We start from the raw sequence: 13,822 nt of genomic DNA on the forward strand, positions 1-13,822 counted from the left end.
AACTCCCTGCGATATCAATTAGACAGGCGAGAAATCTTGTGTTTGCCGGTTCAAATATTTTAGAAAAAAAAACAGAGAAAAAACAATGGCCAACGTAACCATCGAAACAAGGCACACAAGACTTGTTTCTTTTATTTATTGATGATACACAAACTTAGCAAAGCATATACATGGATCATGGATGCATCCTGATGGAAACACACGGGAAAAGGTGGGTACACACACATCGTCCATACATAGTACTGCAGTAGTACAAACTCTCTCTATATATATAAAGAGAGAGCTCGCTCTTACACAAATATAGTATTACTTATTAGTCATAGCGAAAAGCTATAGGTGGTATGCACGTTGATCGGTGCCACTATGCTCCTCTTAGTTCCCTTCCATGACGGCCGTGTCAATGGGTGGTGAAAGAGACTGTGGCTCTGGCTTGGATGGTTCAGGTTGGGGTTTTGGCTCTGGTGTAGGTGGCTGGGGCTCTGGCTTGGATGCTTCAGGTTGGGGTTTTGGGCTTGGTTGAGGATCTGGCTGAGGTTTAGTTCCCGGCGTAGGTTTGGGGATTGGTTGTGGGGAGGGTGGCTGTGGTGTTGGTTTTGGTTCAGGCTTTGGATCGGGCTGCGGTGTAGGTTTGGGTTCCGGTTTTAGGTCTGGTTGTGGTGTGGGTTTTGAGTCTGGTTGCGGTGTCGGTTTGGGTTCTGGCTTTGGGTCTGGTTGTGGTGCAGGTTTTGGTTCCGGTTGCGGTGCCGGTTTAGGTTCAGGCTTTGGATCTGGTTGTGGTGTGGGTTTTGGTTCAGGCTGTGGCGACGGCTTGGGTTCTGGCTTTGGGTCTGGTTGTGGTGCGGGTTTTGGGTCAGGCTGCGGTGTAGGCTTGGGTTTTGGCTTTGGGTCTGGTTGCGGTGTGGGCTTTGGTTCAAGTTGCGGCGTTGGTTTGGGTTGTGGCTTTAGGTCAATTACCCTACTATGAGCAAGGCTAGGAACATTTGTTGCCAGTGTAATGGCTAGGGCTAGGTGGAAACATAGCGAGAGGAGGCCGGACCTCATGGTCGCCACCAGTCCAGATGGGTGCTTGATCTCACTCCAATCCCTATCTGTTCGATCTCCAGTGCAAGCTGGGGAACGCTTGTGCACAGATGGCAACGACGGCATGGGTGATTTATAGGCATTGAAAACCAACCGAGGCTTGACGCGTGTCCATGTCCGTGTTCGTGATTTTGCCACGGCACTGGCCCGATATAGTATATAATATTTTGTCACTTCCTTACCATTGTATCATACAATCACTTGTCAGTATATAATGGATTCTATCTTTTTTTTTACAAATATTTCATAATCTTGTATTGAATATTTTGAATACTAAATAAACTCAACTGAAAAAGGTTTTCAACTACAAAATTTTAAATCTTGTCAAACACTATAACTTTGGTATAGGATGTATCTCCAAGATTGTTTGAAACATTCAAAATTTGAATATCAAAGTATGTTAATTTAAAACAAATATTTAAGACACAAAAAAACTTCAAATCAAAAACTTATTCACAGGAAAACATAGATCAGGTCGGGTACTACAACTTTGATATTAACTATGTGAACATTCAAGGCCATTTAGAAATTTTGAATTTCAAAATCTACGAACTTAAAGCACATATTGAAGACTCTAAACTGCTTTAAATCAAACAAATTTCAATTGTAAAGTTGTAGATTGTATTGAGAACTACAACTTTGGTATATACCATATCAACATACGAGGTTGTTTGAAAATGTTAAATTTTAAATTTCAAAATCCATGAACTTAAAACAATATTTTAGGACACTAACAGTTTCAAATAAAAAACTTTTCTACTACAAAGTTGTAGAACGCGTCGAGGACTAAAATTTTGATATAAAATTTGTCTTCACCCGAGTTCATATAAAAAGTATGAATTATTTTTGGATACAACTATTTATCGACACAGACATCTTGAAATGTCCGCCTCTAAAAAGTGATTTTTAGATACGGATGCTTAGAACGATCGTCTCTGTTAATAGCGATTTCCAAAGACAGGGATCTTAAGATGTCTGCCTCTAAAAATTGATTTATAGAGATGGATGTCCTAAGACGACCACCTATGTTAATTGATGATTCTGAGAGGTAGTCGCGTTAGGACGCTTGCCTCTGTAAATGATTTTCAGAGGAGAGCATTTTCCTGGAGGCCGCCTGGCCATTTATGAAGGCGGTCGCTAGATGTTCCCGCTTTTGTTAATTAGAGAGGTTGTCTCCTAAAATCGTCTTTATGGTAGTGAGTACTAGATGTCTAATTACACTAGTACAAAAATGATTTTATCAAGAAAAAATTCACTGGAGGTTCATAATAAACAAGCACTAGTAGAAATAAAACTTTGGGCCCATGGCTATGACCCATCAGTGGGGAGTGTCTCTAATAGGGGATTTTCTAAGGTTACCACTAGTACAAATTGTCTAATTATAATGACGGTAGGCTTAAGACAGCCACAAGTGTAATTTGAACTTACACTAGCGCTTATGTTAAGAATACCGCCTTTGATCTAGGATCTGCACTGGTGATAACTTTCATAAAACCACCATTATAGATATATTTATATTGGCAATTTTCTTAACCTACCGCTAGTATGAATAATTTAAAATTATTTTTTTTGAATTTTTTAAATTACCTAGGATGGAGAAATGTTTACACTGGCGTGACTTGTGACTTAAGCCATTTCTAGGTGGCTAGCGGGCCTCTCCCAGATTAAAACAAAATTTTTATTATTTTTTTTGGCCTGGTTTACAAATTCTAAAACTATTTGTAGAGCCAGTTTGTGTATGCATGTCATCAGAGTAAATCGATTTAAACCACCTTAAGCCAACTGCCAATATAAATATTTACAATGCCGGTTTTCAAACTTATTAAGTCAGTGGAAAATCATCATTTTTAATTACTACCTTTCACACTGATGGTTAAAAAAAAGCATGTGAAAATCCAAAAAAGTACCGTCAGTACTAATGTTTTTCTGTACTAGCTAGTGTAAGATGTTGTTACAGGTATCACGCGGTTATTTGATCAAAAGTCAGAAAAGAATAGTAAGAAAAGGAAATTTGGAGAAAGCTCGATGGGTCGTGCGACAGATCAGACCTAACTTTGACAGTATCGGAGTAGTGCGGATCGACGCACGCGAACTAGTTCATTACTAGACAGTGTTGTAGTACATCCATATATATGTGTGTTTTTTATTTTACATAACAAGTTCATGATGCATATATAATATATGCTGTAAGTGTTGCTGTGCAGTTAATTAGTTAAGATTCTGGGTCTGGGGCACTATATATTTTTTCGTTACCAGCCAGTGAGGCAGTGACCCAATGTGTTATGCTATAAGTACTTTTGGAAGCTGGAACAGTATGTACAGTTATTTACTCGTCGCTGGTGTATAGTACTACCTCCGTTTCTTATAATTTAGGACGAATTTAGTAGCTTTCTTGGATGGCTTTGCTGGACGCACGGATCTGGAGTCGACGCGATGGCAACAGGCACGGTAGGCGGATGCATGGATTGGAGATGACCGGCGGCCGGCGCGGGCGTGCGGGCACGGCGGCGCTCCCACAACCGCACTAGCAAATCGATCGATCGGTAAAGCAAAGGCAAAGCAATATACAATGAGTGAAACACGGCGGCCGGAACGGACGACGAGACGCAACTAACGACGATGGAGTGAGTGATCATGCATCGAGCTAGCTAGTAGTGGCGCGTACGCGGAGGAAGGGCATGATCGAGTTCAAGCCCGCCGGCCGCCGGCAGCAGGCGTGCCGGCCGGCGTGCGCGTGCGGTGCCTCTATCTACTGTCGATCATGCGAGCAAGCCGTGTGAGCCCCACGCCGCGCCCGCGCGCGTGCATAAAGGCGAGCTAGCTACTCCGGTCCCTTTTGCTTTCAACCCATCAGCATTTACATCAGATCTACCTCATCCGATCCCCTTCACAAGCATACAGATAGATAGATAGATCGGAGCTGAGAAATAAAGAAGCTCTCCAATTCCATGCCCCTATTGCATACATCTTAGGCATGCATTGCCATATGTGCTTCATGTATAATAGGATCTTATTTATAGTTTAATACATGATCACAATCTAATCTCATACATATGTGTGCGGAATACTTAGATCGGATGCAGACTAGAGCTGTTGTGAATTAGCCATGCGTTCACCAGCTCAGGATTTCTTTCGATGACTTGAGGCGGAAGATGCCATTAGGATTGTTCACCAGCACAGGGTTTCTTACGATGACTTGAGGAAGATGCTAGATAGAGGTGACCTTTCTAGATGCCACTAGGCCGGATTGGCCTTGACGGGGTGTCAGCCGTTCTATGGATTTGTTTGGTAGAGCTTATCGCCGGCTTTATAAAGTTGAAAATAGCTACTCATCCTACCAAATGCGTCAGCACCTGTGAAGCTGTGGATTTCCTGCTGACAGAAGAGGGGGCGAAAGGGAAGAAGCTGAAAAATGTAGCCTCATCTAGCTTCCTCTCATGGTGGAACCCAGCATGGACTTAGGCGGATTTGTCCCCATGCCAACGCGGGCGCGGGTCGTCGAGGCGCGGCACGCAAGACAGACTCGTCGAGGCTGGGCCAGATAAGACGAAGGGGAAATAGAAATGGGAAGGAAATAAAAAAAATAAGAGCAATATTGTCATTTCATCCTTATTGTGTGTCCAAAGAAGTTGTTTTACCAAATGGTTCACCAAAACAGTTCTGCTCTACCAGTAGAGAAGCTGCTTTTCGAGTTCTAAGAGAAGCTACTTCACCGGTGAAGTTGAGTTGTACCAAACAGGCCCTAAGCCTCCATGGATCTAAAGATTGGCGTGGATTTTGTTTATGGCATGGTGGTGATATGTCTAGGACGTCAGTATATAGCACTATGGAATAGGAGTCGTACCTAGTAAAATTAGGGTTTCTGCTTGAAAGGATCAATATGCCTAAGAGGAGGGAGGGTTGAATTTAGACAAATCTAAAAATCTATAGAATTTAAACCAATCGCTTGGCCAAATTCATCCATGTGCCTAACAAGTGCTTTCTATGTCTACCACACAAAAGTTTAGCACCTTAGATTCCAACCCTACACTAGCATGTTAATTCTAAGAAGGTAAATTGAAAGAAAGTAAATGCATAGTATGAACGGAAGGAAGATGGTGATTTTCCTGAGGTATGGAAGAGGATCGATACTCTCCACTAGTCCTTGTTGGAGCGCAAGGATATCGCTCCCCCTTGATCCGCACAGGGACAGAGTGATCTCTAGTGATTGATCCTTCTCCACTCTAGAACGGCAGATCACTAGTGCCGTGTATAACAATGTCTTGGTACTCTCATAATCGCCATTGAGATATCACCAACCTCCTCAACGCCATCAAGCCATATAGGTGTGATGCCATTAAGCACGAACTCTCACTTGACCTAAACAAGCCTAATGAGAAGAGTGGATGCACACTTACTACTCCCTAAACACTAATGGAGTCCTTAATATCTAATTATGAAATCCAAATCACTCCAATAAGCCTAAGCCCTCTCTTGGATGCCAATGTGTGTAGCTAACTCATCATATGTCCAAGGGATCTTCTATGCATGAGTTGGAGGGGTATATATAGGCCACACCCTAAAATCTAGCTGTTTGAACTCCACTTAGCAAAAATACACACTCACTGGAAAGCTCTGGTGGTGCTTTTGAACAAGCATCGAAGGGTTCCGGTGTCGTTTCAATGGCTATTTTCCTACAAGCCGTTATTGTTGGTCAATATTCGATGATGTTGAGAGCTCATGTTCACTTTGCAACCCTCTTTGTAAACATGGTCCACTAGAGCACTCCAGTGAGATGCCACCGGATAGCTCTAGTGTGTAGAAGAGCTCCCTAAGCACCGTGTAACACTACTATTGTCTAAGCTCCAATGGTGTCACTCAGGCGACCACCGGAAGTTAGGCTCCTTGCATAGTTTCCTGTTTGTTCCGAAACACATGGCCTAAGCTCTGGTGACCATAAAAACCATCCATTTTCATCCAATTCAAACATCTTTGAAAATGACTTGACTTTGGGATACAACAGTAATACAAGATCAATGCATCATTAGCAACATTTAATCGCTACTAGGATCCAATTACCCACGGTTCGATGGTTCTATGCTAGATGTTCATAAAAACTAGAGAAAAATTCATTGGCGGTCCTTGAACTTGGCATGGGGTGTCATCTAGGTCCCTGTACTCCCAAAATTCTAGTTCTGAGTCCTTCAACCTGATTCCGGGTGAAAGCCCTAGTTTGGTTTTGGTTAATTAATGAAACCTAGTGTACTAACCTTGTCATTAAGTGATGAACATGAGTTAGGTTGGTACACACCAAGTGGTGGAGCTAAATGATGCTCATGGTGATGGTGATGGCCTAAGTGAAGATCAAGTACTCCAAACTTGGAAAAGAAGAAAGAGAAAAACAAAATGGGCTCAAGGCAAAGGTATATTTGATAGGGCCATTTTGTTTTGCCACTCAAGACACCAAGTGGGTGTGAGTGGGTTTAGGATAGATAGCCGTACTATGAAGAGGGGCAAAATTCATTGTGAAATGCGGTCATCAAAGTGTCACTAGATGTTCTAACTCATTGTATATGCATTTAGTTTCTAGTGAGTGGTAACACCCTTGAAAATACTTTGAAAAAATGCTAACACATGTGCACATTGGTGATACACTTGGTGTTTAGCACATGTGAGCAAGGGTGAATAAGTTGGAGAAGAAAAGGAGGACTTGCTGGAAGACCGAACCCTGGCTTCGTCCAGACCGGACCCTGACCAGTGAGTTCGGTCAGAACAAGTAGAAGTGGCGCGGCTTAGGGTCCTCGACTAGACCTTGAAGGAAGAGAAGGACCGGACGCTCGGGGAACACTGTTCCCGGGTCTGGTCATAGTGATGTGGCACGCTAGAACAAGAGCAGGAGGGGACCGGACGCTGAGCGAGTTTGGTCACCCGAGGCCAGATGCGTCCGACCATGAAAAACACATTCTAGAATGTCTATGTGTAAAAACGGCCTCGACCGGACCCTGCGCATTGATGAGTCCGGTCCCAAATAATGTGAGCGCACGCGAGCCAAGTGACTTCAACACTCTTAAGTCTTCAACACTTAAGCTGAACATTATTGACGATAACATGAGGTTAAGATAAGAAACTACTTTTAACATTACCTTTCTATCTATCTACTGCCCTCTATCTAGGTTACACCTCATTCACTCTTCTACTCATCGGATTACACGCAACTCATCTTGAAGAACTTCCAAGGGTTACTAATTGTCGCACTCGTCGGAGGTAACCTCGAAGGAAAACCTCATCAACCTACAAAACAACTTAACAACAATGCCATGAGTACATTTTGTACTCGCATGACTTAATTCCAACACATAGATATTTGGTGGATGCACAGGTAATTTATTAGGCATTTGTATATTTGCAGAAAAACACATGGCGTTACTTAGACGACATGCTATGATCCATTTTAAAGAATTAGTATAATCAAGAACGATATCCATAGGGCTATTAAACCTATATAAGCCATATCTTCACATTCCATCATTATGCTACCATGGGTATAGAAAGTAGGAACAACCAAATAGTTTCTCCCCGAGGGACTTCAGGCTTTCGAACTCTACAAAAGTGTACAAATGTACCCACATGGAGACTAGGACAAACTACCATACCCGTGCTAGGGTAAGGTTTGCCTCATATTTTCCAACCTTTCCCTAATCTGGCCCAAGTGTCTGACAAAAGGTTCGACTAGTGCTCGGTCAATGTCCCAGACACTCCTGACTGATGCCACCCCTTTGCCATTTACACGGATAAACCGGTCGCAATTAGTTACTCGGCTTGTCGACCCCATCCACGACATGTGGTCTATAAGGGTGGTTACTCGGACTCATGTATCCCAATAAACGGTCCTTAGCTGCTCCATGAGCTATGTCGTTTGAGATCCCACACTCACAACGCCCTACCCCTCGCATGAGCAAGTTACCAAAGTGGTATCCAAGTTGATGACCTTTGGTGTTGTGGTGCCTTAGCCAGATTAGTGAAGCACATCAAGTTGTACCCTCATTGCTTTTAGTGATTAATTATCCCAGTGTAGCATCATACACGTGCAAGAATGAGTTCCCTTCTCATACTCGACTTCTATTGTTGCTAGGTAGCTAAGCAATAAGCAATTAAGCATTTCCATTCCTATTGTTTAGATGAAAGGCTTCTACTAGATTCATGAGTGACTCTAAGTGTAGTGTGAACAGGATTATTACTCAAAGCTACATGTGATGCATAACTCATAATGAGATGGCATGAGTATCCAAAATAGGGTTTATAGTAGTGGGGTGCCTGCCTGATTTTGCTGATTCCTGAAGATCTAGTTAGCGGTGATGACTCACATACGATCCTCACAAAACAAGATGATTGAACTTGAAAAGATAGGATTCGATGATTGGAGACAGTTGCGCTATAGATATAGACATTTAGGTTGATTAGGAACTTAGGAAGAGACTCTAACTATGGCTCTACTATTGTACTGCTAGTAGCTAAGCTTCTTAGATAGCGGTTGGCCTTTTAGGTAGGTTGTCTAAACAGACTCACATTCTCAGTGACTGGCAGACGCTCCACCCTAAGCGACGGATGCTCCACTAGCTGTACCGGGTATTGGGGTGAGGTGCCTTTGTTTGGCTCTATATGGTTGGTGGATACTCCATGGGAGGTCATTGAGACTTCGATAGGTTCAAGACCTAATCAATTCTAAGGTTCTATGCTTCTATCGGATGGTCCAACCGGTTGACGGACGATCCGGTATAAACTAGGTACTCTTAGGTTACTAGGTGACTGTTCCTTATAATTCATCGGATGCTCCACCATGAGTGACGGACGCTCTGGTATGGGATGGGTGCTCTCGGGTTCCCTAGACGTGTTCCTCTATAAGTCAGCGGACATTCCGCCATGAGTGGCGGACCCTCCATGATGTTGCTCAGAAGGAAACTTAAGCTATAGGTGACTAATCTTCGAGCATGATAGACACTCCATCCTTTTGACAAACACTCCGTCAGGTGGGCGATATAACCTATGCTCTTTGGTCCTTGGGTGATGACTTGGGGTTCATGCCTAGATCTTGGGTTGAGGCCTTCATGCATGTGCATGACACTCCTAGTATGGCTTAGGTTGACAACTAGGCTTGGGATTCCTTATGGTTTAGGCTTGGGTTAACTAGTGTAACTAGTGATTCCTTATCTAAGAGAAAACCCTTAGGATATAGAGAGATTGAGTATGACAACTTAGCTTGGGCTCTTGATGAACTCCTTGTCATCAAGGTTGAAGATCCACACTTGTCCTTCTTGCTTCCAAGCTAAAGAGGGAGATTTCTTACTTGGGTTACTTCTCACCAAAAGATCCATGAGATGAGAGATTGTGGGAGCTCAAGTGCCTGATCTAGATGTTGATCTTACTGCTCTTGCAATCTTGGTTCACTTCTTCACTTTCTCACTCTAGTTCATCCTTTCCTTCTCTTGTTCTTTCTTCTACAGAGAGAGAGAGTGTGTGTGTGAGGGAAATGAGAGGAGAGTGAGTGGAGCTGAGGTTCAGGTGTTGGGAAATATCTCCAGTTCATACTGACATGTGGGTCATGCCCCTTAATGGATGATAGCTCATTTCCTACTCAATCTACAGTCTTTGTACTTTTATCGGATGGTCTAGAAAACATGACGGACTGTCCCATAGACTCTGGCTTCGCCTATCCAAACTTGACAACCTAATCTCTCTAACCTTGAGTCCATATTGAGGCTTGCAATGGCTTTGCCCATTCCTTTGGTAAACATAAATGCCTTAAGCAGGGTTCTTCGCTTTGACGTCTTCCTTGGACGGTCGCTTGGTTGTCTTGGTTGACTAGTAGTTAACTTGTGTGTCGTCATGTAGTCGGTTACTAGGGCATAACACTCTTTGGCTTGGGTGGCTAGGGGTTCCCATGGAATCCAATGGGTCATGACTCGGGTATCCAAAAGTGAGAGCCTATGGTGTAACGCACTCGGATTGTTACAGACCCAACGCTCGACAGCGGCGAAGGAGAGTCGAGCCGATGCATGGCTGGCCCTATTCCCAGTGATGACCATGGTAGGCTAGACATCATGCTCGGTGGTGGCCAAGAAGGCTGGTGCTCGGCCACCCTCCCGCTCGGTCATGCTCACTCGGCCCATCGGTGCATGGCGACCAGCCCATCGGTGTAGGCGGCATAGCATGGCAAGCTCGACAGTGGTGTAGGGGAGCTGGACCACTAGTACCCATGGCACGGTTTAGGTTGGCTAGAGGAGGGCTGACCACTAGTGGCTACACCATCATCAGGAGCTCCTTCGTGCCCTGCTCGTCGGCATCCATGCCCTTGACGCAGCGGATCAATAGCAAGTGGCTGGAGCTCTAGGGCGCGCGACTGGTCCAGTATGGGGACTTATGTTCATGCATGCTCCTACAAGTTCTCGAGCCACTCCTTATTGCATCATGCGGGCATGCCATGCATGCCACTATTGAGCATCACGGTGATGGAGCATAGCCTCAGCACGGTGCTCACAGTGCTCACCGCCCACGAGATCGTGACAACGCAGCAGCGACAGGAACACAGCAAGCCAACGATGATGGTGAGTTGGTGTTGGAACACGGGCAACGCAATTCCTCGCTCCATCAATTCAGACTTCAGAGATGAGCAAACAAGCAAGCAGTCGATCGCTCACCCCCCCGCAAGCACCAATCTAAATCCCAAACCCCGCTCGCATCAGCATTGCCAGCACTCCACCCAAACACAGGAGCTACCAACTGAGACCTCCCTAGCCTGAGTGGATTGATTGACCATTTGAATTGTGCCATTCAACGGGCCGTGCGTGGGTAAGGTGGCGTTTCGATGCACGATGATGTCAACGGCGGTGGTGAGCCAGCGAAGAAGCGAGGTGCCCATGTGGGGCATGAGCTGTGGCTGAGCAGCCAGTCTGGTTCGCTGCCAATGAGTGTGGGGCCCACGCGCACTGACAGCCTTGCCCAACCGTGTTGAGCTGTTGCTGTCCTCGCCATTGTGGTAGAACCGCCCAAAATAACACGCTTACTGAGGTGCTCGTCTTCCACCAGACACTAAGCACCCTGAAAGCAAGCTACAGCGGGTGGTATCCATTAGGCACACCCTAAGGGAGAACCCGAAAGATCCACATTTTCCCCATGGATCCAATAATGAGAACAAGTTATAATACAGATTCATTTCATACATCAAGGTTTCTTAAAAAAAGTACATTATTACATTACCAAATATGAAAGTGCAGAATAATAAACAGCGGAATTTAAAAATAACATCTAGCGATAAGGGATGAGGATCCGTCTGAGCCCACCAGAAGAATCCTCCACACAAAGGTACTTCTCATGCATCACCTACAATAGGGGTAAATATACCCTAAGTACACAATGTACTCGCAAAACTTATCCGACTAGTGGGAATAATTTTCTGACTCTAAGGAATATGATAAGCTTTATGGTTTGCTGGTTTCTTTTGGACAGAAAGCAATACTAATAGTGAGTCCTTACTTATGTTATTATTATTAGCTGCATTAAGTTATTAGCTATAACTCTGCCTATGTTGTCTCAACATAGCAGGTCCCAAGCCCTGGTAAAGGAGGAGGGTTGTGATAGGTGTGGCGAGCCAATGTTAAATCTAGCCATTCTAATGGAGATAAAACCCAAAAGAAAACCATTGGGGCGTAACCCTCTTAGCGACGTGCCATATCAGAACCCAGGTATGGTGTTAAATGAGCAAGGGCTAGGCCATCACCCCTATGACACACCGTGTCATGATCTGGGCATGGTGTCAAGTGAGCAAGGATCGGGTCATCGCGTCCTTAGTGGCGTGCTACATTGGCGCCCGGGTGTAGTGAAAAATGAGCAAGGTTCTTCACATCTAAGTCGATGGGTGCGAAGGGTAAGGGAGCTAGTCAAACCAACTAGGATCTGTTTAGGTAGTTAGAATGTAGGGTTGCTTATAGGTAAGTTAAGAGAATTAGTTGATACCGCGACTAGGAGGCGTGTAAATATATTATGCATTCAAGAGACTAAATGGAAGGGTCAGAAGGTGAAGGAGGTAGACAATACAGGTTTCAAGCTTTGGTACACAGGGACAGTCATGAATAGAAATGGAGTAGGAGTTTTGATTGATAAGAGCCTCAAGAATAGTATGGTGGGAGTGAGAAGGCAAGGAGATAGGATTATCTTAGTCAAGCTTGCCATTGGTGATATGGTCTTGAACGTAATTAGTGCGTATGTCCCCTAAGTAGGCCTCGATGAGAGTGCTAAGAGACAGTTCTAGGAAGACTTAGATGGCCTGATTAGAGCTATACCTAGTAGTGAGAAGCTTTTTATAGGAGGAGATCTTAATGGGCATGTAGGTACTACAAGCGCAGGTTTCGAGGTAGTTCATGGAGGTTTTGGGTATGGTAGTAGGAATCAGGAGGGGGGGAAGTTCTGGACTTCGTGATTGCTTTTGACCTAATGATAGACAATACTTTCTTTAGAAAGAGAGAATCTCATCTAGTGACCTCCAGTAGCGGACAACACTCTAGCCAGATTGACTTTGTCCTTGCAAGAAGAAAGGACAAACGAGCATGCTTGGGTTGCAAGGTGATACCAGGGAAGTGTGTTGTTTCTCAACATAAGCTTTTGGTGACAGACTTTCATTTTTTAGGTGCATACCCATAGGGATAAACAAGTTAAGATTGAAAGAACAAAGTGGTGGAAACTAAAAGGGGAGATGTCAGAGGTATTTAGGGAAAGGGTTATCAAAGAGGGCTCTTGGAACGAAGAAGAGGACATAACAACATGTGGGAGAAGATGGCAACCAACATCCAGAAGGTGGCCTCAGAGGTGTGTGGAGTAACCAAAGGAAGTGGAGGCGAGGCTAAAGATACTTGGTGGTGGAACGAGGAAGTCCAAAGGGCTATTAAAGAGAAGAAAGAATGCTATATACGCTTGTACCATGACAGGAGTGTGGACAACATAGAGAAGTACAAGGTGACAAAGAAGACTACAAAGCAAGCTGTAAGTGTGGCAAAGGGTTGAGCGTATGAGGATCTTTACTAACATTTGGGTACAAAGGAAGGAGAGAAGGACATTTATAGGATGACTAGGGTTCGTGAGAGAAAGACAAGGGACTTCAACCAAGTTAAGTACATTAAGGATGAAAGGGAGCATCTCTTGGTGAAGGAGGATGAGATCCAACATCGATGGCAAGAGTATTTTGACAAATTGTTCAATTGTGAGAATACGGACACAACCTTTTAGTTGGATGACTCTTTTGATAAAACTAATAGGCGCTTTGTGCGGAGAATCCAAGAATCTGAGGTCAGAGAGGTGTTGAAAAGGATAAAAGGAGGTAAGGCGATGGGATCGGATGGTATCCCAATCGAGGTGTGGAGATGCCTCGGGGACATAGCTATAGTATGGCTAACCAAGTTGTTCAACCATATTTTTCGATCGAACAAGATGCCTGACGAGTGGCGGAGAAGTATATTGGTACCGATCTACAAGAATAAAGGGGATAGTCAAAGTTGTACTAATTACCGGGGAATTAAGTTTATGAGCCATACTATGAAGCTATGGGAGAGAGTTATTGAGAATCGCTTGAGAGTAATAACGCAGGTCTCTATGAACCAATTTGGTTTCATGCCAGTAGGTCAACCATGGAAGTAATTTTCTTAATAAGACAAGTTATGGAGCAGTATAGGGAGAAGAAGAAGGACCTACACATGGTTTTTATTGATTTGGAGAA

At 44.1% G+C, this 13,822-nt stretch overlaps 1 protein-coding gene across 1 annotated transcript; it reads right to left on the minus strand.

Annotated features, from left to right (window-relative positions):
• Positions 1 to 98: 98 nt before the first annotated feature.
• Positions 99 to 1,107, minus strand: LOC136473093 (uncharacterized). Its single transcript, XM_066470788.1, has one exon. It carries the CDS (start codon positions 1,039 to 1,041, stop codon positions 373 to 375), a length of 669 nt encoding a protein of 222 aa, XP_066326885.1. The 5' UTR covers positions 1,042 to 1,107; the 3' UTR covers positions 99 to 372.
• Positions 1,108 to 13,822: the final 12,715 nt, after the last annotated feature.

Source organism: Miscanthus floridulus, chromosome 8 (genome assembly GCF_019320115.1).
Source record: "Miscanthus floridulus cultivar M001 chromosome 8, ASM1932011v1, whole genome shotgun sequence".
In the NCBI taxonomy this organism is placed as follows: domain Eukaryota; kingdom Viridiplantae; phylum Streptophyta; class Magnoliopsida; order Poales; family Poaceae; genus Miscanthus; species Miscanthus floridulus.

Excerpts from the sequence above, each read along its gene's own strand:
- LOC136473093 (XM_066470788.1), bottom strand. The coding sequence starts at position 1,041 with ATGAGGTCCGGCCTCCTCTCGCTATGTTTCCACCTAGCCCTAGCCATT.